This window comes from Schistocerca gregaria, chromosome 3 (genome assembly GCF_023897955.1).
Source record: "Schistocerca gregaria isolate iqSchGreg1 chromosome 3, iqSchGreg1.2, whole genome shotgun sequence".
In the NCBI taxonomy this organism is placed as follows: Eukaryota; Metazoa; Arthropoda; class Insecta; order Orthoptera; family Acrididae; genus Schistocerca; species Schistocerca gregaria.
In genome coordinates this window covers 886,255,758-886,281,268 of record NC_064922.1, presented here as the reverse complement: position 1 = coordinate 886,281,268, position 25,511 = coordinate 886,255,758, and the positions used below count along the sequence as shown (strand labels likewise).

Below are 25,511 nucleotides of genomic sequence, written 5' to 3'. Positions count from 1 at the left end.
ATACAAAACATCTCTCGTGTTTTGACACACTCTACTGGCAGGATGTGGTTACTCTACAAAAATAAATTTTATAAACTGAATTTGCCCTTTGCTGATCTGAAAGTACATCCACGCCCGATCAAGACTGGAGGGTAACTGACAAGGCAAACAACGGATCACTAATTCTGCTCAGCTTTAGTTTGTTTATGGTACATACTGGGACATAAGGAGTACTGCTCTAGTTCGATGCTCTTCTGAAGCGTTTTAGAGAAACTGAGGTTCAAAACATTACCATCCCGTTGACTGACACTGCAAAATGTTAGCCATCGAGCAGCAGCGTTAGCCAAACCAGCTAAGGCGGCAAATTAGAAGTCTGCCGGTTCTGCGTTCGAATCGTATCAGTGTTTCTAATCCTCCACCAAACATCTGTATCTCAACAGCGAATCGGGTTTCTTCGATAGCGATAATAATTATTATAATAACCTTATTGCTACACATGACCAAGTATAGACGAGATATAATTAGGACTCATGATGAAATGAACATTTATGTATCGATATATTAATTACATCAATACGTTTGTCGCAGTGAAGTTATACAGTGCTAGACCTGATTCGAATAATATACGCTTTATTTCTATTGTTTCTGAAGAAGAAATAGAAAGAAATTGTACCCGCTGCTTATGGACGGGGTTTTGCTACTTGGTGCATGGCAGGAAGCTTAGAAGCGATACAGATATTAGTCAACGGTTTATAACAGCTCTGTACAGAGCAAAGTACACAGCAGGAGTCAGTGAATTGAAATGCAAAGGAGACAAGACTTTCTGCTCAAGTAAGTGTAGCAATATAATAATTCCAATCCCAAAGAAATCAGGTGTTGACAGATGTTAAAATTACTGAACTATCAGTTCAATAAGTCACGGTTGCAAAGTGCTAACGCGAATTCTTTACAGACGAATGGAAAAACTGGTAGAAGCCGACCTCGGGGAAGATCAGTTTGGATTCCATAGAAACACGTGAGGCAATACTGACCATACGACTTATCTTAGAAGATGGATTAAGGAAAGACAACCTATGTTTCTAGCGTTTGTAGACTTAGAGAAAGTTTTTGACAATGTTGAATGAAATACCTTCTTTCAAATTCTGAAGGTGGTAGGGGTAAAATACAGGAACCGAAAGGCTATTTACAATTCGTAGAAACCAGATGGCAATTATAAGAGTCGAGGGGCATGAAAGGGCAGCACTGGTTGGGAAGGAATTGAGACAGGGTTGTAGCCTGTCCCCGATGTTATTCAATCTGTATATTGAGCAAGCAGTAAAGGAAACAAAAGAAAAATTCGGAGTAGGTATTATAGTCTATGGAGAAGAAATAAAAAGTTTGAGGTTCGCTGATGACATTGTAATTCTGTCAGAGACAGAAAAGGAATGGGAAGAGCAGTTGAACGTAATGGACAGTGTCTTGACAAAAGGATATAAGATGAACATCAAGCAAAAGCAGAAAGAGGATAATGGAATGTAGATGAATTAAATCGGGTGATGCTGAGGGAATTAGGTAAGGAAATAAGACACTTAAAGTAGTAAATGAGTTTCGCTATTTGGTGAGCAAAATAACTGATGATGGTCGAAGTAGAGAGGATATAAAATGTATACTGCCAATGGCAAGGAAAGCGTTTCTGACGTAGACAAATTTGTTAACATCGAGTATAGATTTAAGTGCCGGGAAGTCGTTTCTGAAAGCATTTGTATGGAGTATAGCTATGTATGGAAGTAAAACATGGACGATAAACAGTTTGGACAAGAAGAGAATAGAAGCTTTTGAAATGTGGTGCTACAGAAGAATGCTGAAGATTAGATGGGTAGATCACATAACTAATGAGGAGGTATTGAATAGAATTAGGGAAAAAGATGAGTTTGTGGCACAACTTGATAAGAAGAAGGGACTGGTTGGTAGGACATGTTCTGAGGCATCAAGGGATGACCAATTTAGTATTGGAGGGCAGCGAGAAGGGTAAAAATCGTAGAGGGGGACCAAGAGATGAATACACTAAGCCGATTGAGAAGGATATAGGCTGCAGTAGGTGCTGGGAGATGAAGAAGCTTGCACAGGATACAGTAGCTTGGAGATCTGCATCAAACCAGTCTCTGGACTGAAGACCACACCAACCAACCAAGTGTAGGCCAATATCAACATCAGCAGATAATGGGAGTAGAATTCGTTACCAATAGGAAGGTAGGGCAGAGATTGAGTTACCTTGAACAGGTTAGTGACAGTGTTGGTATCATTAGAATCGACAGCAAACCAACACCGATAACAACAGTTCAGGTACACACGTCGACGTCGCAAGCAGATGATGAAGAGGTAGAGCAAGTATGACGATACTGAACAGGTAATTCATTACATAAAGGGAGATGAAAACCTAAAAGTCATGTGGGATTGGAATGCGGATGTAGGGACAGAAGAAGGGTTACAAAAGAATACGGACTTGGTTGAAGGAACGAGAGAGAAGAAAGACTAATTAATTTCTGCAATAAATATGAGTTAGTAACAGGTAATACTCTGTTAATGAATCACAGAGAAGGAGGTATACTTTTAAAGGCGGGGAGAGACGGGATGATACCAGGTACATTATATCATGGTCAGAGATTCCGAAATCGGATACTGGATTGGAAGGCGTACTCAGGAGCAGATATGGACTCAGATCACAGTTTGGTAATGATGAAGAGTAGGCTCAAATTTAACAGACTAGCTAGGAGGAATCATTGCCCAATGAACTGGTATACGGAATAAAGAGATACGGTTGAATTCTCCAAGGCTGTAAATACTGTGATAGAGAATAGCTCAGTAGGTAATTCAGTTGAAAAGGTATGGACGTCTCTATAAAAGGCAATCACAGAATTTGGAGAGCAAATCATAGGTGCAAGGAAGATAACTGGGAGGGAACTTTGGGTAAGAGAAGAAATACTTTAGCTGGTTAACGCAAAAAGGAAATACAAAAACGTTCAGGGAACTTCAGGAATACAGAGAAACAAGTCACTCAGGAAAGAAATAAATAGAAAGTGCAGGAAATCTAAGGTGATATGGATGCATGAAAAATGTGAATAAGTCGAAATGAAACGATTTTCGGAAGGACGTGCTCAGCATATAGAAAAGTCACAAGAAGTTGCAGTGAAATTAAAATCAAGGGTGGCAACATTAAGAGTGCAATTGGAACTCTATTGTTAAATGCAAAGCAGAGAGCGTGTGTGTGGAAACAGTACATTGAAGGCCTCCCTGAGTAGGAAGACTTATCTGATGACGTGATAGAAGAAGAAACAAGAGCCGATAGGAAAGAGAGAGGGTATCAAGATTAGAGTCAGAATTTAAAAGAGCTTTGGAGGACTTAAGATCAAATAATGCAGAAGGGATAGACAACATTCCCTCGGAGTTTCTAAAATCACTGGGTGAAGTGGCAACAAAACGACTATTCACGTTGGTGAGTAGAATGTGGGAGACTGGCGATATACCATCAGACTTTTTGAAAAACATCATCCCCTCAACTCCCAAGATTACAAGGGCTGACAAGTGCGATAATTATTGAACAGTCAACTTAACAGCTCGTGCATCCAAGCTGCTGGCAAGAAAATATACAGAAAAATGGGAAATAAAATTGAGGATCTGTTAGATGACGATCAGTTTGGCTATAGGAAAAGAGAAGGCACCAGGGAGACAGTTCTGACGATGCGGTTGATAATGAAAAGAAGACTGCAGAAAAATCAGTACGTCTTCACAGGATTTTTCAACCTGGAGAAAGCGTGCGACAGTGTCAAGTAGGGCAAGATGTTGCATATTCTGAGAAAAACATGGGTAAGCTATAGGGAAAGACTGTTAACATACAGTATGTACAAGAGCCAAGAGGGATCAGTAAGACAAAAAACGGAGTGTTCCCATAAAAAAGGATGTAACAGAGATATAGGGTTCAGCCAATACTGTTCAATCCATACATCGAACAAGCAATGACGCAAATAAAATAAAACTTCAAGGGAGGGATGAAAATTCATGGTTAAGGATCAATGATAAGCTTCACTGACGACGTTTATATCTTCAGTGAAAGTAAACAAGAATTACAGGATCTACTGAGTGGAATGAACAGTCTAGTGGTATAGAATATGGATGAGAGTAAATCAACGGGAGACGAAAGTAATGAGAAGTAGCAGAAATGAGAAGAGCGAGGAACTTATCAGATTGGCCATCACGAAGTAGACGAAATCAATGAATTCTGGTAGCTAGGCAGCAAAATAACCCTTGGACATAATAAGCGGACTAGCACTGGCGAAAACGGCATTCCTGGCCAAGAGAAGTCTGCTAGCGTCAAACGTAGACCTTAATTTGAGGGAGAAATTTCTCAGAGTGTACGTCTGGAGCACAGCGTTGTATGGTAGTGAAAGATAGACTGTGGGAAAACCGGAAAAGAAGAGAATCGAAGCATTTGAGATGTGATGCTACAGAAGAATGTTGAAACTTGCGCGGACTGATAAAGTAAGAAATGAGGTGGTTCTCCGAAGAATCGGGGAAGAAAGGAATACGTGGAAAACACTGACAAGATGGACAGGATGATAGAACACATGTTAAGACATCGGGGAATAACTTACACTGTACTACAGGAAGCTGTAGAGGGTAAAAAACTGTAGAGGAAGACGGAGATCGGAATACTTCCAGCAAATGATTGAGGACGTAGGTTGCAGATGCTACTCTGAGATGAAAAGGTTGCCGCAGAAGAGAAATTTGTGGCGGGCAGCGTCGAACCAGACGAAAGACTGATGACTCAAAGAAAAAACTGTGCAAATACATGTTTACCATGTTTTTTTGTTGTTTTTTTTATTCGAGCGGTTAAGAGAACAGTCAGTAATGATCAAGGAATCATCACAAGAGTGTTCGTTATGTAAAATACGACTCTTTGATTCTAAACGATGTTTTAAGTTTTGATCTTAATTTTTTGTTTCACCAGAGAGTCAAAAGCAACGTGAATGCTTTTACAAGTAGTTTACTTTCGCATGTCGTGCCTTTACACTAGCATGATTTAATTACAGTAATGTAATCGTAAATGCGCCTTAACTCTACACAAACACAAATTAATTTCACTACAGCTTACATTGTAGTGTTTCATCTACAATTAAGTCTTTAATTTCTTTAGATTGAAAATAATTTAACCGTGGCCTAAAGTAGAAGCATTGTTATTAAGACAATGGTAGTATTGCAAACTATTTAGTAAATGATAGGCTTGGTCGTCCTATAATACTTTGTACACATACACAGCACTGTTGTCTTTTCACCAAAGCACGGACGTGTGAGCAGTGGACAATTGATATTTTACAATACCTTCGCGTCACACGCAAAGACATAACCACTGCTCGAAATATTGCATTTTTTTGAATCCTATACCTGCCGCACTTGAACTGTGAGTAACGTCAACATGGATTCAGACGCAAACTATCTTTCATCCAAGGTAATCCCGTAACTGAGACGACTTATTACTGTAAATGCACCAATCTGATGTCTCCATTCAACAACTGCGGAATATTTTACTGCACGAAATTAATTGCTTGTTGTGCACCACCTGTCGACTGCACTGTAGCACTGTCTAACTCCGACTGACATCTACTCACTCCAACTCTTTTTATCCATTGCGCGCCAAGGCAAAACAAACGCCACAGTAAGACGTAGTACACCCCCACTCTATTAGAAAATCGTTCCCTCAAGAACAGATCAGTTATTTACAAACATAAATAACTAAAATATTTGGATGCACAGCCAAGTTTTAGTAAAGATTAGTATATTGCATTAGCATATTGCATAAATCAGATCCTTGGTTTCATAGACATCGTATAAAAAATGATGTTAAGTTACAATGCCAAAAAACATGAGATAATAAGTAAAACATAGTGTTGTTACGTTAAAGTGAAAGATTAATGGCGAAAGAAGACGACTCGCCAGTTGCCCACACCCTTCTGTCGACGGTTGGCGCTCGCGTATTGTATGCTATGACATACATCAGAACATCGATTTCTTGAAAATTCTTCAGAAGCGCATCATACTAGAGCAGCGTTTGTTAATCTGAATGTGTAGTACACTCGTGCAAAAGACTACCAAAATGAGTTAACTCATTAGGTTTACGCTTACCTTGTCAGAACTGGTTACCACGGGGGCTACCAGTCACAGCAACGTACTTTTGAGAGCAGCATGTCAATGACTCCTGTGAGTACGTCAGAGCCTTCTGCACATCATAGGTAATAATACTGTTACAGTTAATGTATCTAGCAGTATCTACACTCATGCTCATAAATTAAGGATAATTGATGAATGTGGTGCCACACAATGTAACACTACACATAGGGAACACACACGACACAGATCTGTAAGTCCACGGTATTGGTGATAAGTTGAGGAAACGGTCCCGAAACACATGTGCTACAAAACACCATAGTCCCTGCGCCTGTACCCCACTATCACTATGGGATATGATCACCATGCACATGTACATAGGCCGCACAACGGGTTGGCATACTCTGAATCAGTTGGTCGAGCAGCTGCCGGGCTAAACCTTCCATTCTTGCACCAGTGCCTGTCGGAGTACCTGAAGTGTCCCAGTGGTTTGAAGACTTGCAGCGATAGGTCGACCGAGAGCATCCCAGACGTGCTCGATGGGGTTTAGGTCTGGAAAACAGGCAGGCCACTCCATTCGCCTGATATCTTCTGTTTCAAGGTGCTCCTCTACGATGGCAGCTCGGTGGGGCCGTGCGTTTTCATCCATCAGGAGGAAGGTCGAACCCACAGCACCCCTGAAAAGGCTGACATACTGGTACAAAATGACGTCCCGATACACCTGACCTGTTGCAGTTCCTCTGTCAAAGACCTGCAGGTGTGTACATGCACCAATCATAATTCCACTCACCATCAGACTACGACCTCTATAAAGGTCCCTTTCGAGGACATTAAGGGGTTGGTATCTGGTTCCTGATTCACGCCAGATGAAAACCCGGCGAGAATCACTGTTCAGACTATACCTGGACTCGTCCGTTAACATAACCTGGGACCACTGTTCCAATGACCAAGTACTGTGTTCTTCACACCAAGCTTTACGAGCTCTCCTGTGATCAGGGGTCAGTGGAATGCACCTTGCAGGTCTCCGTTCGAATAAACCACGTCTGTTCAGTCCTCTGTGAACTGTGTGTCTGGAGACCAGCGGCTGCGGTAAGGTCCCGAGCAAGGCTACCTGCAGTACTCACTGATGGTGAGATATCGGTCTTCTTGTGGTGTTGTACACTGTGGACGTCCCATATTGTAGCGCCTGGGCACGTTTCCTGTCTGCTGGAATCGTTGCGATAATCTTGAGATCACACTTTGTGGCACATGGAGGGCCTGTGCTACGAATTGCTGTGTTTGACCAGCCTTCAGTCGCCATGCTATTCTACCCGTAATAACGTCATCAATATGTGTTCTTTGAGCAATTTTCAACACACAGTCACCATTAGCACGTCTGTAAACGTGTGCACATTTCCTCGCTGCGCCGTACTCTGACATGCACCAACACACCTCTGCGTACGTGGAGTGCCGCCAGCGCCACCGTGCGACGACCGCAGGTCAAATGCACTGCATGGTCATACCCTGAGGTGATTTAAACCCGCAAATCGATCACCAGAGCGTTGTTTCACCAAGAATCAGCATTACCATTAATTTATGAGCATGAGTGTGCATTGGATTCGTTACAAAAATGGGTGCTCCACGATACACCCAAAGAATGATTCTGTAACTCTGTTCCCACCTCCTCTTCTGTTTATAACCCCTGCTACAATGTCTTTTGATGAAATAAATCAGAATTTCATTCATCTTTAATGCAGGCACCTACGTGCTGAACGTAACAGCAGTGGACAACGACGACCCATACGAGGGCCTCAACGCGAAGATAACGTACTCTATAGAGAAGAACGTCGTGGACGAAACTTCCGGCTCGGCCATCTTCATGATAGACAGCGACAGCGGCGAGATCCGCACTGCGATTTGCTGCCTGGACCGCGAGCGTACGCCTCGCTACTCCATACAGGTGGTTGCCACAGACGGCGGCGGTCTCCAAGGTACGTGCAGGGGCAGCGCTGACCCAGGGAGAGGGCAGACGGACGCTTACCGCCTGTGTTTCTCGTCATCCGAAAACCATTGCCTCACTTCACTGCCAACCTTGTCATACTGTGTTTCGTTGTTTGCTGAATCTGGTGACCTATTTTCAATTACTTCACCACATCTCTGTCAGTTCATTTTCTTGTCTGTCTGTTTGTTTAGTACTAATTTTGCAACTGGTTTTAAACTAACTTCCCAATGTGCCACAGTCTTGCAATTTTAAATAAAGCTCATAACTGGATGACAATGCAATATTAACTCACTTTTTTTTTTGTTGGTCAGTTCTACAGGGATGAGGATGGGAGTGAAACTGTTTGGTAGCGCCTGACGTCTCGGCTGCTCTGCAGAACTGGCATGTTGTGACGAAAGTTCAGAACGCATTCTGGGTGGTATGTGTACAGACGGAAATGGCTGAGTAGAGAGGTTCTAACGACCCTACCACAACAAAGGTCAAAAAGTAATTATGACTGTAGTGTTGCTCACGCTGCTAAATATTGCATTTTTGGGCAACAACAAAGTTGTATTATGTGGCAGGTGTCATTAGAGCACAGTTAATGATGTCATTTTTTGAAATAATGGATAAACTAGGCACTCATCTTTTCGTGTTTCCCATGCTGGTATCGTTGTGAACTCACGACTCAATCGTCGAAAATCTACGTAGTGATGATTCCAAGCTCGGATGCAAAGAGGCCTAGGTGTTATTCTGCGATATTCAAAAGTTTTATAGATGTGTTTCATAAACCATTCTTGAAGATTAAATTTTGCAAGTTAGGACAATTGTGATGTAAAAAAGTAATCAGCATTCCGAATTACACTTCTTTTTTATTACTTTTGTTGCAGTATCGCGTAACTCGTTCCAAAACACACTTCACAATATAAAACATACTTGAAAATATCTTCCTCACTGTTTAAGTTCACATTTCATTTGTGTCTTTTCAACATGACGACCAAAGCTTGACTCTCTAACAACCGCTTGCGTGCCCAAAAATCAGAGTTACAAGCACGTCAAAGATCATAGTGACAAAAGGAAGATTACAAATAAGAATAATATCATTACAATATATACATATCGATGTATCGTAGTACCTCTGCATAAATGAAATCAAATCTGAATGTTGTCACAGAAGTATGTTAACTATTTTACAGAAACACAGTAGAATATTGCTGGTATCGAGAGGTTGAGGTCAGGTGCCATAATGGTTACGTAATTCAAGTACCATTACAAGGTTCAGTACAAATTTTTCAACTGATTTTAAAGTACCTAACTTCTCGATTAGCTACAGTCTTCAAATTTTAAACACTGCTCAGAACTGTAATATTAACTCGGTATCTTTTCTCATGTGTGGCAGTTTCCTCGTTTTCCTATTCCAGCTTTGAATGGTTTCCAGGAAGAATGCTGGTAAGTCACTGTCTGTGCTCATATCTCTCAAATTTTTACCTGCACGGTCTTTTTTGCCAGATATATGTAGGCGGAAGCAATACATTGATTGAGTCAAATGAAGAGAAACTACAATAAACCTGAAATTTACCACATATCTCTGTTGCAGTCTCATCAGAATGTTTGAAATCGATCGAAAACTTTCACACACATAAAATAAGTATTTAAGTAAAAATGAGTGTTCAATATACCAGGTTTTTAAATTGAACTGAAAAGTATAAAATAAGTTCTCCTAGCCCCATACACATTCCTAACCCATGTGCCATTAGTCGTAAAATTCAAAAGGAATAATGCAGAATGAATGCAATACAAAGCTGATGCATGAATAACTCGCCTTCGTACTATATCACTATGTAAGTAGTAACTGATGCATTCATATTTCATGCCCATACGATTATCTGCTGCACAAGTCACACGTTTTCCATTTTAAATCTAACAAGTACTTTCACAGATATTAAAAATTCACTATCATAAATGTTCAGGACTACCAGCGTTGGGTCAAAGACCTGTGTGGGGCTAGGAGATTTTTTTAAATTTTTAAACCGATTTAAAAATGTAGTATATTAAAAAATTATTTTCTTTAAATTATTATTTCATTTACATTAAAAGTACCAAAGTGAAAAACTCCAGTGAAACCTGCATCACATCCTCATTCTCAGCAAGATATAGATGAGAAACAACATCAGGGATAACCGTACATCAAGTGCAAGCATGTAACTAGCAGACCTACCCTTCCCACCTTCCCTGTTGCTGAAAAATTCAAGTAGTAGGGGAATAAGGGGGTTACGAGTGCAGTCTGAATGGTTGCCAAATTTATTCAAGATGGCGGACTCTCTCCCAAATCTGTTCCCTCCCGCTGATGTAGATACTTTTGATATCAAATTCATTATTTAATTAAATTAATCGATTAATTACCACCTCCCCCAGCTGGCAAAATTGTGGGAAACCAACAGTCTGCACTGAGCTGTTGGTGTGGAAGGACCTAGAGCTGTATTTCTTTATTTCATCCATTTTGGGCCTTATCCTCTTGAAAAATGCACCCACCCACTAATTGGTGGATGGATGATAAGAGGACAGCAGACTATCACTGAATTTCAACAGCAGCTTCCTATTGATCAACAAGTAAATAGCTGTCTGGAAAAACGTAAGGATGGGTAATAATAATAGCAGACTATCACTGATGTGAGGGGGGTAGCCTCCTGAAATCTACAAGTAAACAGCTGCTAGGAAGGACATAAGGATGGTTAATAATAATAGACAACAGCCAAGAGATTGCATCAAATAAAACAGGAGAACTTTACATATATAAAATACATGGATAAAAGTTGTAATGTGCACATGTGAAGGGGAAGCAATTGGAGTTAAAATATACAAAAAAGTGGTAGTTGTATGAAGCACATTTACATAGAATCCATACATAGTTAAAATGGCACTCGATGAAGACATAGCACATAAATATTGGCGGCATGAACAGAACAATTAAAAACGGCGTTCACAGTACGGGACAAAGACACTGAAACACGCTGCATTAGATACGCAACGAGCGTCAAAACACGACAACGTAACTGCAGTAAAATTTGAAGAGCATGCCAAGGGAGGGGAAGTTGAAGAGGGGGAGAGAGGAAAGAGAGATGGGGAGTTGATGGTGGAGGGGGACAGGAAGAGGGGAAGGGGTGTAGTCGGTAGGACACCAAGAGGCAAGAGATGGGGAGGGAGTGCAATGACTGGGAAAGGAGAAGTGAGGAGCACAGGGAGGAGGAGGGAGAAAACAGCCAAGGTAGGAGGGGAAAGAAAGGGAACCCAAAGGAGGAGGGGAGGGGAAGAGGAGGGTCAAAGGTGGAAGGCAGGGTAAATACTGGAGCAAAGCACATCATCCCAGACAGGGAGATGTTGGAAGTTCCTTTGGGAGAGGAGGTGGAGGGTGTGGAGATGGAGAGAGAGGGGGGGGGACACACATCAGCAAAGGCATGGCAGCAGGTGGGGAGTGAAGAGGAAGGGAGAGACCAGGGGGTGAGTGGAATCAACGCAGTGGTTGGTGTTGGGAATACAGATGTCTTCTAGGAGAAAGAGGAGATGTGGGAAGGGGATGAGGTCATAGATGATCCTCATCGGGCACAGGTGATGGGTATTGAAAGCGAGGTGGAGCACATGGCATTCGAGGATTTGGAAGGCTTTATCCCAGTGCTGCTATTTTTTTCCTTTATTGTAATTTCAACTCCCCACCAGTGGCGGGCTGGCAGCAGCATAGGCGCTGCCCAGAGATTTTACAATGGGGCAGGAGGACATTGAAAACAATACAAAGGAGAAACATGGTTTAACATAGATATAAACAAGGGGGAACATAATGGAAGAAAGTATACAAAGAAGGGGTGACCATAAAATGGAGATAACAAAAAGAAAGAAATTCTTCACACAAAAACCACACACTGTGAGAATTAAAAGATAGAGCCTGACACAAGTCCAAGTATGGCAGGAACATGAAAAGTCTCATAATGATTAAAACAGCCACGTGATGGGCGGCACAGCATTGAAAAAACCACTGACGTCAAAGCTATATACAACCTGAGAACACGCTTCAAAGCCACACCACTTTAGAACTTCAATTAACAGAACACTGACGCAGCACATATGACGATGAATAAAATCTGGAAGGATGAAGGATGTGCTAATGGTGGGGATACGAGAGAGAAGGGAATAGGGAGGGGGAAAGGGCGTTGCTAGAAGGGGAGGTGCTGTTATAAATCCAGCTCAGTACATAAAAGTGTCATGCAGCAACAGCATTTGAGAATGAAGCATACTTGTTTGAGATTTGCGAATCGCATCCTACCCAACAGAAACATAGCAAATACATTGTACGATATTTTTATGAATGAAGTGGATTTTTTGACGAAAAACTGTATGTCATACCTCATAACGACCGCTAGCTCACCCAGTGGTCATCATACAAACTAATGCATCGGGCGGCAGCATGCATACTCGATCTAGTGACAACTGGCAGATCGGTCAACAGTAGTGTGTTTCGTTATTCTGTTTCTTCATGCACGAGGCCTCTCATTTGTTGCACCCTGCGCTAATGGGACATGTCACAGCTCCACATTCGACCTCATGCAGTCCAACTCAGAGATAACATTTCTGAGATCGATAGTCAGTCAGTCATAGGATTTTGTACCATTTCCTTTGAGTCCAAGCTAGCACTGCATTTTAAGCGACTCTCCACATAGGATCACACACACATAACGGAGTTGCTCTGCAAAATGTGGGTACACCTTGCAACCAACAAGAAAACTTCATTTCATACCTAACTCTCTCTCCAGATGTAGTCTTACGCTTTTAATGTCACAAACGTAGTGAAATACATTACCACCTTCAGTCTATTTTATGGTGTTATGTATGTGTCTCTTTTATGGTGATATGAATGTAATGTGTGTTATAGTATTTGTCATGTGTTGTGTATCATGGTGTGTACTGTCTAAGTGATTCTGGGTTGTGATGTGTGTAGTGTATGGTGATGTGCATGGTACGTGGTGTTTACAAAGAAAACAGTAGGAAATGTTTCCCAGAATACCCACAATGGAAGTGTTTCCTGCAACCAATATCACTTCATCCTTTTGTCCATGCCTAGCTTTCCTCAGGAACTACGTCTGTGGTTTTTTCTTCAAACATAGGTCATATAGTTTTCGACATGTCCATTGTATGTCTTTGGAAGTTGACACAGTCAAGTAGCACCTACTCCCTTAACCTACTGCAGGCAGCACAATATGCAAAATCATATGTAACCATTCCATATATTTCATTATTCTCCATCTTACGCTTCACTTCTTTAACAGCACTCAGGTTCAAAACTAATGTGATATGCGTCTTGCATAACTTGGTGTGTGTGTGTGTGTGTGTGTGTGTGTGTGTGTGTGTGTGTGTACAAAATGCAATGTGGATATTTTTTTGTAAACAAAAACTACAAACACATATGGTAACGAATTAATTCATTTATTCCAGTCTCTGATGACCAGATGTATCAATGATAATTTGATTCTTTGAACAAAAAATTTCATGTCTCTGAAATACATTTCAGTGATACAATTTGATATTTTTCAGTGCATGGATATTTTCTTACAGTATAACTATTTCTGTTACTATTACTACCAGTAGCGATAACCCACAAACGACCCAACAGTACCACTGGTTGCATCCAAACATATTTATAATTTTGAATGGACTTGGGTAGCAGAGAAAACTATATATCTGTACTATAATCTAATCAGGCTTGCACAGCTAACAGCGGGTGAAATTTAAAAGCTATTATGTTTACAAATGTAGTAGGTAAACACATGATGTGCAGTGTATGAACATTTACAAGTAACACCTTTTTTCACAATATGGGTTCATTTGCACATTTTTTGTGTGAAAGGTTTATTTACAAGTGATTTTTGTCAGCACATATGATGTGGTTATGTATTTACATTCTGTCAGCAGACATGTTGTGTATATATATTTACATGTGTACTAAAAGTAAAATGATAATTTGGTTGTACTATTCCACATGTTACAACCACTACCACACTCTCTCCCACTCTGTCACTGTCTCACCACTCTCATCAAGTGAATAGTGTGAGGCTTGTTTCAATGCAGCAACCCAGGTGCTGTATAATAAAAGGTAGGATATAGAGACATGGTTATGCATACATTCCAGAACTTCTCAAAAATATCAGTAAGCAGATGCATGTCCATGTCCTTATGAAGTTTTGCATATTCCCCTAAATTCAAGAAGTTCAACTCCTTTCAAACATTCCCACCATAGTCATTTCTGTGCATCTGACGTGATATTACGTTGCCTGTCAGGTACTCGTTAATGTAGTTATGCCAAGTAGTCTAGTTTTGTTGGGTGTTTCCACACAATTCAGATACTCATATGGGAAAACCCAGTTCCCCATCACAAGATGAAACTTCGCATCATTGGTATATGCACCTTGAGTGAAGACCATATTATCCTGAGGCGTTCAACAAGTTTCTGCAGTGGTGCCTACATAAAATGTAGCGAGTCCAAGAAGCAAGGCATAATTCTTGGTATCAGTCGTTTGGAGAATGAAATACATTTCTCTACTCTCTCAGGTAAGACACTGACCTAATCCTTCACCACACCGAACCAGCCAGGTGCTCCACAAGAATGTGTGCATCATATCTGCTCAAATTGTGAAAGAAAACAGGCATGTTTCATGGGTTATTTATACTCCAAGTTTCATGTGTTTTGAGCAGGAAGGCAGAACATATCAGTTAGATGACAATGATCTGTCTGAGTATTTCATCCTTTTCTACCTAATGGCTGCCCACAGATATAATAGTAATAGTCAACCACACTGTTGTACAAATGAATATTCATAGCACATAACAGTAGCAAGAACTTACTCAGTGTCAGCATAAGTATCAAATAGCATCGCTCCTGATGGTGTGTACTCTTAAACTTTAAGATTTTGTTTTCTTCTTTGTGCATGGCAACACGTATCGATTTCTTGATAGAGCAATCCACATAATGCTTTGCTAGTAGTGCACTTGAAGAAAAGCCATTGAACACCTAACACAAAAATGTCTTTTACTATTATGATTACACAATTTGGATGTAAGAAGTTGGGACACATCTTTGATCCATACATAGTGGTTATTATTATTATCCCCTTGAAGAATAGCAGCATGTTTGAATACGACTTATGCTGACAAGAAAATTCAGAGAAATGAATGGAGTCCAAAGAATTTATGTTCATCTAGGACTTTAACTGAGATGCTGATATTCTGTGCCTTGAATTTAGAAATGTCACAGAGCTTAATGGGGAACTCAATACCGTCAGAGTTGTAAAACCCACTAATATTACCACCTGTATTGTATCAATTTGTATGCTGTGGATCTTTCTGTCAAAAGATTATTGTTGTTGTTGTTGTTGTCTTCAGTCCTGAGACCGGTTTGATGCAGCTCTCTATGCTACTCTATCCTGTGCAAGCTTCTTCATCTCCCAGTACCTACTGCAACCTACATCCTTCTGAATCTGCTTAGTGTATTCATCTCTTGGTCTCCCTCTACGATTTTTACCCTCCACACTGCCCTTGATGCCTCAAAACATGTCCTACTAACCGATCCCTTCATCTAGTCAAGTTGTGCCATAAACTTCTCTTCTCCCCAATCCTATTCAATACCTCCTCATTAGTTACGTGATCTATCCACCTTATCTTCAGCAATCTCCTGTAGCACCACATTTCGAAAGCTTCTATTCTCTTCTTGTCCAAACTAGTTATCGTCCAAGTTTCACATCCATACATGGCTACAGTCCAAACAAATACTTTCAGAAACGACTTCCTGATACATAAATCTATATTCGATGTTAACAAATTTCTCTTCTTCAGAAACGCTTCCCTGGCCATTGCCAGTCTACATTTTATATCCCTCTAATTCGACCACCATCAGTTATTTTACTTCCTAAATAGCAAAACTCCTTTACTACTTTAAGTGTCTCATTTCCTAATCTAATTCCCTCAGCATCACCCGATTTAATTTGACTACATTCCATTGTCCTCGTTTTGCTTTTGTTGATGTTCATCTTATATCCTCCTTTCAAGACACTGTCCATTCCGTTCAACTGCCCTTCCAAGTCCTCTGACAGAATTACAATGTCATCGGCGAACCTCAAAGTTTTTACTTCTTCTCCATGATTTTTAATACCTACTCCAAATTTTTCTTTTGTTTCCTTTACTGCTTGCTCAATATACAGATTGAATAACATCGGGGAGAGGCTACAGCCCTGTCTCACTCCTTTCCCAACCACTGCTTCCCTTTCATGCCCCTCGACTCTAATAACTGCCATCTGGTTTCTGTACAAATTGTAAATAGCCTTTCGCTTCCTGTATTTTACCCCTGCCACTTTCAAAATTTGAGAGAGAGTATTCCAGTCAACATTGTCAAAAGCTTTCTCTAAGTCTACAAATGCTAGAAACGTAGGTTTACCTTTTCTTAATCTTTCTTCTAAGATAAGTCGTAAGGTCAGTATTGCCTCACATGTTCCAACATTACTACGGAATCCAAACTGATCCTTCCCGAGGTCCGCATCTACCAGTTTTTCCATTCGTCTGTAAAGAATTCGCGTTAGTATTTTGCAGCTGTGACTTATTAATTTTCACATCTGTCAGCACCTGCTTTCTTTGGGATTGGAATTATTATATTCTTCTTGAAGTCTGAGGGTATTTCGCTCACCAGATGGTAGAGTTTTGTCAGGGCAGGCTCTCACAAGGCCACCAGTAGTTCTAATGGAATGCTGTCTACTCCCGGGGCCTTGTTTCGACTCAGGTCTTTCACTGCTTTGTCAAACTCTTCATGCAGTATCTCCCATTTCATCTTCATCTACATCCTATTCCATTTCCATAATATTGTCCTCAAGTACATCGCCCTTGTATAAACCTTCTATATACTCCTTCCACCTTTCTGCCTTCCCTTCTTTGCTTAGAACTGGGTTGCCATCTGAGCTCTTGATATTCGTACACGTTGTTCTCTTCTCTCCAAATGTCTCTTTAATTTTCCTGTAGGCAGTATCTATCTTACCCCTAGTGAGATAAGCCTCTACATCCTTACATTTGTCCTCTAGCCATCTCTGCTTAGCCATTTTGCACTTCCTGTCGATCTCATTTTTGAGACGCTTGTATTCCTTTTTGCCTGCTTCATTTATTGCATTTTTATATTTTCTCCTTTCATCAATTAAATTCAATATTTCTTCTGTTACCCAAGGATTTATAGCAGCCTTCGTCTTTTTACCTACTTTATCCTCTGCTGCCTTCACTACTTCATCCCTCAAAGCTACCCATTCTTCTTCTACTGTATTTCTTTCCCCCATTCCTGTCAATTGTTCCCTTATTCTCTCCTTGAAACTCTGTACAACCTCTGGTTCTTTCAGCTTATCCAAATCCCATGTCCTTAAATTCCGACCTTTTTGCAGTTTCTTCAGTTTTAACCTACAGGTCATAACCAATAGATTGTGGTCAGAGTCCACATCTTCACCTGGAAATGTCCTACAATTTAAAACCTGATTCCTAAATCTCTGTCTTACCATTATATAATCCATCTGATACCTTTTAGTATCTCCAGGATTCTTCCATGTATACAACCTTCTTCTATGATTCTTGAACCAAGTGTTAGCTATGATTAAGTTATGCTCTGTGCAAAATTCTATCAGACGGCTTCCTCTTTCATTTCTTAGCCCCAATCCATAATCACCTACTATGTTTCCTTCTCTCCCTTTTCCTACTGACAAATTCCAGTCACCCATGACTATTAAATTTTCGTCTCCCTTCACTACCTGAATAATTTCTTTTATCTTATCATACATTTCATCAATTTCTTCATCATCTGCAGACCTAGTTGGCATATAAACTTGTACTACTGTAGTAGGCATGGGCTTTGCGTCTATCTTGGTCTATCTTGGCCACAATAATGCGTTCACTATGCTGTTTGTAGTAGCTTACCCGCACTCCTATTTTTTTATTCATTATTAAACCTACTCCTGCATTACCCCTATTTGATTTTGTATTTATAACCCTGTATCCTCCTGCCACCGAACTTCACTAATTCCCACTATATCTGACTTTAACCTATCCATTTCCCTTTTTAAATTTTCTAACCTACCTGCCCGATTAAGGGATCTGACATTCCACACTTCAATCCGTAGAACGCCAGTTTTCTTTCTCCTGATAACGACGTCCTCCTGAGTAGTCCCCGCCCAGAGATCTGAATGGGGGACTATTATACCTCCGGAATATTTTACCCAAGAGGACGCCATCATCATTTAATCATACAGTAAAGCTGCATGTCCTCGGGAAAAATTACGGCTGTAATGTCCCCTTGCTTTTAGCTGTTCGCACTACCAGCACAGCAAGGCCGTTTTGGTTAATGTTGCAAGGCCAGATCAGTCAATCATCCAGACTGTTGCTCCTGCAACTACTGAAAAGGCTGCTGCCCCTCTTCAGGAACCACATGTTTGTCTGGCCTCTAGACAGATACCCCTCCGTTGTGGTTGCACCTACGGTACGGCCATCTGTATCGCTGAGGCACGCAAGCCTCCCCACCAATGGCAAGGTCCATGGTTCATGGGGGGGAAAAACCATGCAAAACAAGCCCCCTGAAAGCTTGACATAGCTGGACCCTCCATTCACAGAATCATAGACATCTGAGTGGATGCGTAGGTGTAAGTATTTCGCTGAGTCATTTACCTGACCCCCTAATTCAATCTCAGAAACGGCATCCATATAGCAATCAAGGTGAATTAATGAAACCACTCAGCAATTGAGGTGCTCCATAATGTTACCTGATTTCCCCCCCCCCCAAAAAAAAAAATTGACAGTGCCTGTCTCTTCAGGACCACCATCCTGTTTGGTGGTATACGTTTGTTCACAGCATAGCACTGTGCTGCACTTGATTTAGGGATGTCATGGATTGCTAATGGTTTCAAGGACTGCCATTTCTAAAACAGAAAAGCATGCTTCAAAAACGTGAGGAGGACCTCAGTACCCTCCCACTGGGTTCTCTATATGAGTAACTGAGATCTGCTCTTCAAAAGCACCTGCAATGCCTTGGCGTGGTGTTACTAACCTGATGACACTAATAGGATAGGACAGAAAACTACTGCTAGCTACAGGTTCATTACAACTACTTGATCATGTTGAGATATTAAATGTCATCCGTTGTTGTGAGCGATGCTTTCATTTTTTGCTATTGGTTTCTGCCAGTTTACAGTGGTGGAAAAATTCAAGGTGTCACAATCTCGAGCCCCCTCTTGCAGCGGAATTGTGAACAAGTCCAGTCAGTGACCATATGTCAAGGTGGAAACGCACAGAGATTTTCCTGACACTTTTTCACACATGTCACAATCATGTGATTCAATGTGCGGTTTTCATATCGTGTTTCCCACCTTCTGGTGATGGTATTGTCAACTAGGCCAGTCAGTCTCTAGGTGTCAAGGTGAACACACACACACACACACACACACACACACACACACACACAAAAGAATATAATTTAGGAAGCATTTTCCAACAGGGTAACACCCAAAGAAGAGGAATGGTTCAAATGGCTCTAAGCACTATGGGACTTAACATCTGAGGTCATCTGTCCCCTAGACTTAGAACTACTTAAACCTCACTAACCTAAGGACATCACACACATCCATACCCAAGGCAGGATTCGAACCTGCGACCATAGCAGCAGCGCCATTCTGGAGTGAAACGCCTAGAACCGCTCGGACACATCGTCTGGCCAAAGATGATGAAATAAAGAAAAACCAATCTATGTCTTCCACACCAACAATTCAGCATATACTAAGCGTTTCCTCATTTTTTCCAGCTGGGGGAGGGTAGGAAAGGTGGGATTGGGTGGAGTGGGGAGGGACAGATAATTAATTGATCAATTTAATTAATTAATCAATTTAATTAATTAATTAACTATAGAATGCGCGACTTTGAAACAACTACAAGAGTGGGCAGAGGTGGGAGGAGTGTCTGCTGTCTGGAAAAAATTTAGTAACTGTGCATACTGCAGTCATGACCCCTTATTCCCCTAAAATTTGAATTTATCGCCAATAGGGAGCATGGGAGGGAAGAGGGTGCTTGTTGTATGCTTGCATTTGAGGTACAGTTACCCCTGGGGTAGGCAAATTGCATAATGTAGCACTCATATTACCTTTGTTCTACTTCTCCTTACAACACACACTAGACTTGGTGCAACTTTCTTGTCATGCACATTCGTCCCACGGAGGGAACAACACGTCAGGTGCCATAACCTGATTTCCCAGAAACGTCGCTCAGTGGAAGAGGAATCATAATGTGTTTCGGCTTATCCCTAGCTACTTGTCCATTTCTGAGAAACTGATCGTCAAAGTTTTCGACTTAATTGAGATGTCTTTTAGCGATCGGTTCACTTAGACCAAACGGTGGAGTAGTCGCTAGCGTCGTGGCCTGATCCTTTTGTGTCCAATGTTCGAAGCCCGTTTGCTGTTTTTGTTTATATTATTTTTCATTTACCTGCTCATGTCGGTAGAAGATTAATACACAATTGTTTTTTATCAAGTTGGGGCACAAGGACGTTACATTTGTGCAAAAATTGCAACTGAGTTTCACAATAAGTGTCATATATTTGTTATTTAATATGTTTGAATGATATTTTCAGGGGTTATAATCTCTTTCAATTCTCGTATTCTTAAATTTCATTCTCATGTCAATTCTTAAATTGTATGTTATGTTCTTATGTTTATTGTTCAGAAAGATTTTTCCCATTCCTTTGGATCATACCGACCGCAGAAACATTCCAAACATAGAAATTCGGAACATCACGAGGATCGCGCAAACGCAGATCTGCCACAGCGACATTTTATCGTATGAATCTCACTCGGGAAAGGAACGCCGTTAACACTGCTGAATAGTTTACGCGCAAACCACTCATGACCGACTATTTTCCCGAAAACTGGCACTTGCAATTGATTACGAATCAAGGTGCACCTCAAGAATTCCACTAAAAACAATTTCAAATAATTTTTTTAATTAATTCACCAAATATACTATTAGTAGACGATTAAGGACAACGTTACTTCAATATGCACTGGAAAACATCCATCTAGTAATCTTCTAAGGACATGTGTAGATAAAAGAAAAACAACAGGGGGTGCAAAAGCGCGAAACCGTGAAGCTAGCCACTGCTCTATCGCTTCGGCTGAACCACGTACTCTCTCGAAGACACATAAAGCACCTCGGAAACTATTAGGTCGTTTTCTCAGAAATGGTTGAATATCTACAGATAAGCCAAGACATGTGTCCGCTTATTTTGGCTCCTCTTCCACAGAGGGAACTCAGACTATAGCACCTGCCATGTTCTCCTCGAGCCCAGTCTATCTCGCACTGTACAGTGTGAGGGACACGAACATTACAAGTCACCCAGTACGCACTGTCACCCAAAACATTAGGGTCAAAATCACACAGCTGGTGGATGACCCTAAACAGGTTTTTTTGAGATAAAGAACCAAATATGGATAAAGCAACTTGCGCCTTACAGACTCTATTCATGGTGATACGCGAAAGTCTCGTTGGATGCATTACAAAGTAATCCATTGACAGAAGTAAACACTCAGTTCAAAACCATTTTGCCCCATAAGGATCTACTACTGCTGCATCGTTACATTCCACTCTGTGTTTTTCGAAACGTGCATTTTACGGTCAAGTCGACAACAGTATCCCACACGATCCAGCAACATCTCCTCGAATTCTGCTGTGCTGCCATTTCTTTGCCAACAATTTTGGACCGAGTTGGATGCCGCAGTAGTAACAGTGGTAAGACACTGGATCGTGTTGAGCAAGAAAGCAGATCAATTCCTCATCCAGCCGTTCTGATTTAGATTTCAGTGGTTTGATTAAATCGTTCCTTTGAAAAGAATACGGATTATTTCCCTCTGCCTCCATCCCGAATCCAAGTTTGTTCTCGTCTCTACTGAGCTCCTCCTCAATGGAGCGTTGAACTTAAATCTTCTGTTCGATATTGGACAAGTCTGTGCTTTCTATACATATATTTTACAAATATGAGGCAAACAACACTTAATAAGATACAAACCGAACGTTAATAGGCCATAGACGCTGCCACTTGTCTTCATCAGACATTGTCATCATTATAACAGAAACTACTACAAATAACATACCGATTGCACGAGAAAATGATCCGTAAATTCTTGGTTATCTAACTGACAGCCGATATTCTCACAGAAACAGCTGCCGCAAGTACTAGTCAGATAAATAGCCAAATATGGTCTGACATACCTCCTATCGACTGAAGGAACAGCTACGAATTTCCCATAGGCAAAAATTTTTAAGAAACGGTGTTCGGGCAAAATTCCTTATTAGTTGGGATGGCCAGAACTATCACACATTCTTGGAAGGAAAAGGAATAAAATTATTCATATTAACCTACATCTAGAAATAAATATCTTTAATTACACACACATCAAAAAAAGTTTTGCATGACGTCGGTTCCGAGAGTTCCGGAACCTATACAGAAAACTGGAATAGAGATCAACATAAACGCCATTTCCGCCCCTTTTATTGCTCATGAAAACCATACATTGGCTGTTGTACCACCACACAGCGAGCCCTTCAGAGATGGTGGCCCAGACTGCTGTACACACCAGTACCTCTAATACCCAGTAGCACGTCCTCTTGCATTGGTGCATGCCTGCATTCGTCGTGACATACTATCCACAAGTTCATCAAGTCACTGTTGGTCCAGATAGTCCCATTCCTCAACGGCGATTCAACGGAGATCCCTCAGAGTGGTTGGTGTGTCGTCCATTAACAGCCCTTTTCAATCTATCCCAGGCATGTTCGATAGGGTTTGTGTCTGGAGAACATGCTGGCCACTCGAGCGATGTAGTTATCCTGAAGAAAGTCATTCACCAGATGTAGATGGGGGAGTGAATTGTCGTCCATGAAGACGAATGCCGCGCCAATATGCTGTCGATACGGTTGCACTATCGGTCGGAGGATGACATTCACAAATCGTACAGCCGTTAAGGCGCCTTCTAAGACGACCAGTGGCGTACGTCAACCCCACATAATGCCACCCCAAAACAGCAGGGAACCTCCAACTTGCTGGGCTCGCTGGACAGTGTGTCTAAGGCGTTCAGTCTGGCCGTGTTGCCTCCAAAGACGTCTCCGATGATTGTCTGTTTGAACGCTTATACGAAACTCATCGGTGAGAAGAACGTGGTGCCAAACCTGAGCGATCAATTCGGCATGTTGTTGGGCCCATCTGTACCTCGCGGCATGGTGTCGTGGTTGCAAAGATGGACCTCGCCATGGACGTTGGAGTGAAGTTGCGCATCTTGCAGCCTTCCGTGCAGTTTGAGTTGCAACACGACGTCCTGTGGCTGCACGAAAAGCATTATTCAACATGGTGACGTTGCTGTCAGAGTTCCTCAGAGCCGTAATCCGTAGGTAGCGGTCATCCACTGCAGTAGTAGCCCTTGGGCGGCCTGAGCGAGGCATGTCATCGACAGTCCTGTCTCTGTGTATCTCCTCCATGTCCGAACAACATCGCTTTGGTTCACTCCAAGGCGCCTGGACACTTCCCTTGTTGAGAGCCCTTCCTGGCACAAAGTAACAATGCGGATGCTATCGAACCGCGGTACTGACCGTCTAGGCATGGTTGAACTACCAACAACACGAGCCCTGTACCTCCTTCCTGGTGGAATGATTGGAACTGATCGGCTGTCGGATCCCATCCGTTTAATAGGCGCTTCTCGTGCATTGTTGTTTACATCTTTGGGCGAATTTAGTGACATCTCTGAACGCTCAAAGGGACTGTGTCTGTGATACAATATCCATAGTGAGCGCCTATCTTCAAAAGTTCTGGGAACTGGGGCGATTAAAAACTTTTTTTGATGTATATATATAAATGAACGCCTACCGCTAGCCTTTCATTAGGAGAGGGTGACTGTCCAGTGAAGGTAGTGTGGCATAGATACATGATGGTCTGCTACTCATTCCAATAACGAACTGAGATTTTTTTGTCTTTTTTTAATGTGCAAGCAAGTGAAAATGGTAGAGATCATAACAACCATAAAACTTTTGATTCCAATTTTAGGACCAAAGTAGGGTCATTTGATAAAAGAAATGACCTTTGTGAGTAAGCGAGTTACTTAGCATACATTATAACTCTAAGAGCAGATTCTGCAAGGTATGCAGTACAGTTTCAGAAATATCAAAGGGATCGACCACAGGAATAGTTCAAAAGAAAGCTATATAGCTCCCGAGACCTTTTTAAGACTCAAACATCTGTTATGTATAGAGGCAGACTGAGGTAAGAAATGAAAATTTGGCTGGGGTTCGAACCCAGGTCTCCTGCTCACCTGGTAGATCCGCTAACCCCTACGCCATCCTGGCACAGTGGCTTTGTGCCACTCCATCGACTACCCTAGCGAGCCTCCCTCCCTAGTACAGATTCCCATTCATGCCTCCGGCCACTTGGCAATGCTGTTCGAGTGTAGGGGGAATACCAAGCGGGCTCAGGTGTGAATGGGAATCTGAATTGAGATGAGAGGCGTGCTAGGGCAGTCCGTGCAGTTGTGCAAAGATCAGTGAACAGGAGATCCAGATTCTAATCTCGAACTTGGTACAAATTCTCATTTGTCGCTTCAGTCTGAAAATGTACGTCACAGAGGAGTAGTTGTTTTGTATGCTATAGTAAATTTGCGTCCGTCCCTAGTACGAACAGTGCATGTGGTCATGGTCGAGTTTCCTTCCTCCAGAATGATTTTGATTATGTGGATGATAGTAGGAACGGTTCTCTCCATCTGTGTGATGAATTTGCTGGTTCGCGTCCAAAATGATTTAGGAAGACCGTGATTCATCCTTCTAGAACTTCTGTTAGGATTTTGGATTTGGTTACTACTATTTTATGACATAGCCTGTTACGAGACATTCAGTTTCATTCTAAAGTGTTTCGTGGATCATTATGCTTAATAGCTAAAATTTAGACAAAACGATACAGTGCAGCTAACACGCTCTCTTTACACTTTAGAGACAATTAACAGTCCATATACAGGGTGTTTCAAAAATGACCGGTATATTTGAAACGACAATACAAACTAAACGAGCAGCGATAGAAATACACCGTTTGTTGCAATATGCTTGGGACAACAGTACATTTTCAGGTAGACAATGTATACAGAGAAGAGCAACAGGAATGGTCACAGGTTTGTTCGACCCTTGGGAGAGTGGTATGAAGATAATGAAATAACTGAACTGGCAGAAGCTTGAAGATAGAAGCAAACTATCCTGTGAAAACCGGAAAAGGTTGGAAATTTTTGGTAAGGACTATGGGACCAAACTGCTGAGATCATCGGTCCCTAGGCTTACACACTACTTAATCTAACTTAAACTAACT

The 25,511-nt window shown here is 41.5% G+C and overlaps 1 protein-coding gene across 1 annotated transcript in view; it reads left to right on the top strand.

Annotated features, from left to right (window-relative positions):
* LOC126355654 (neural-cadherin-like) overlaps positions 1 to 25,511 on the top strand; it is a 184,553-nt gene that overhangs the window by 11,416 nt on the left and 147,626 nt on the right. Inside the window, exon 3 of the mRNA XM_050006018.1 lies at positions 7,854 to 8,087. Coding sequence (XP_049861975.1) covers positions 7,854 to 8,087 — 234 coding nt within the window. The remainder of the gene's footprint in view (positions 1 to 7,853; positions 8,088 to 25,511) is intronic.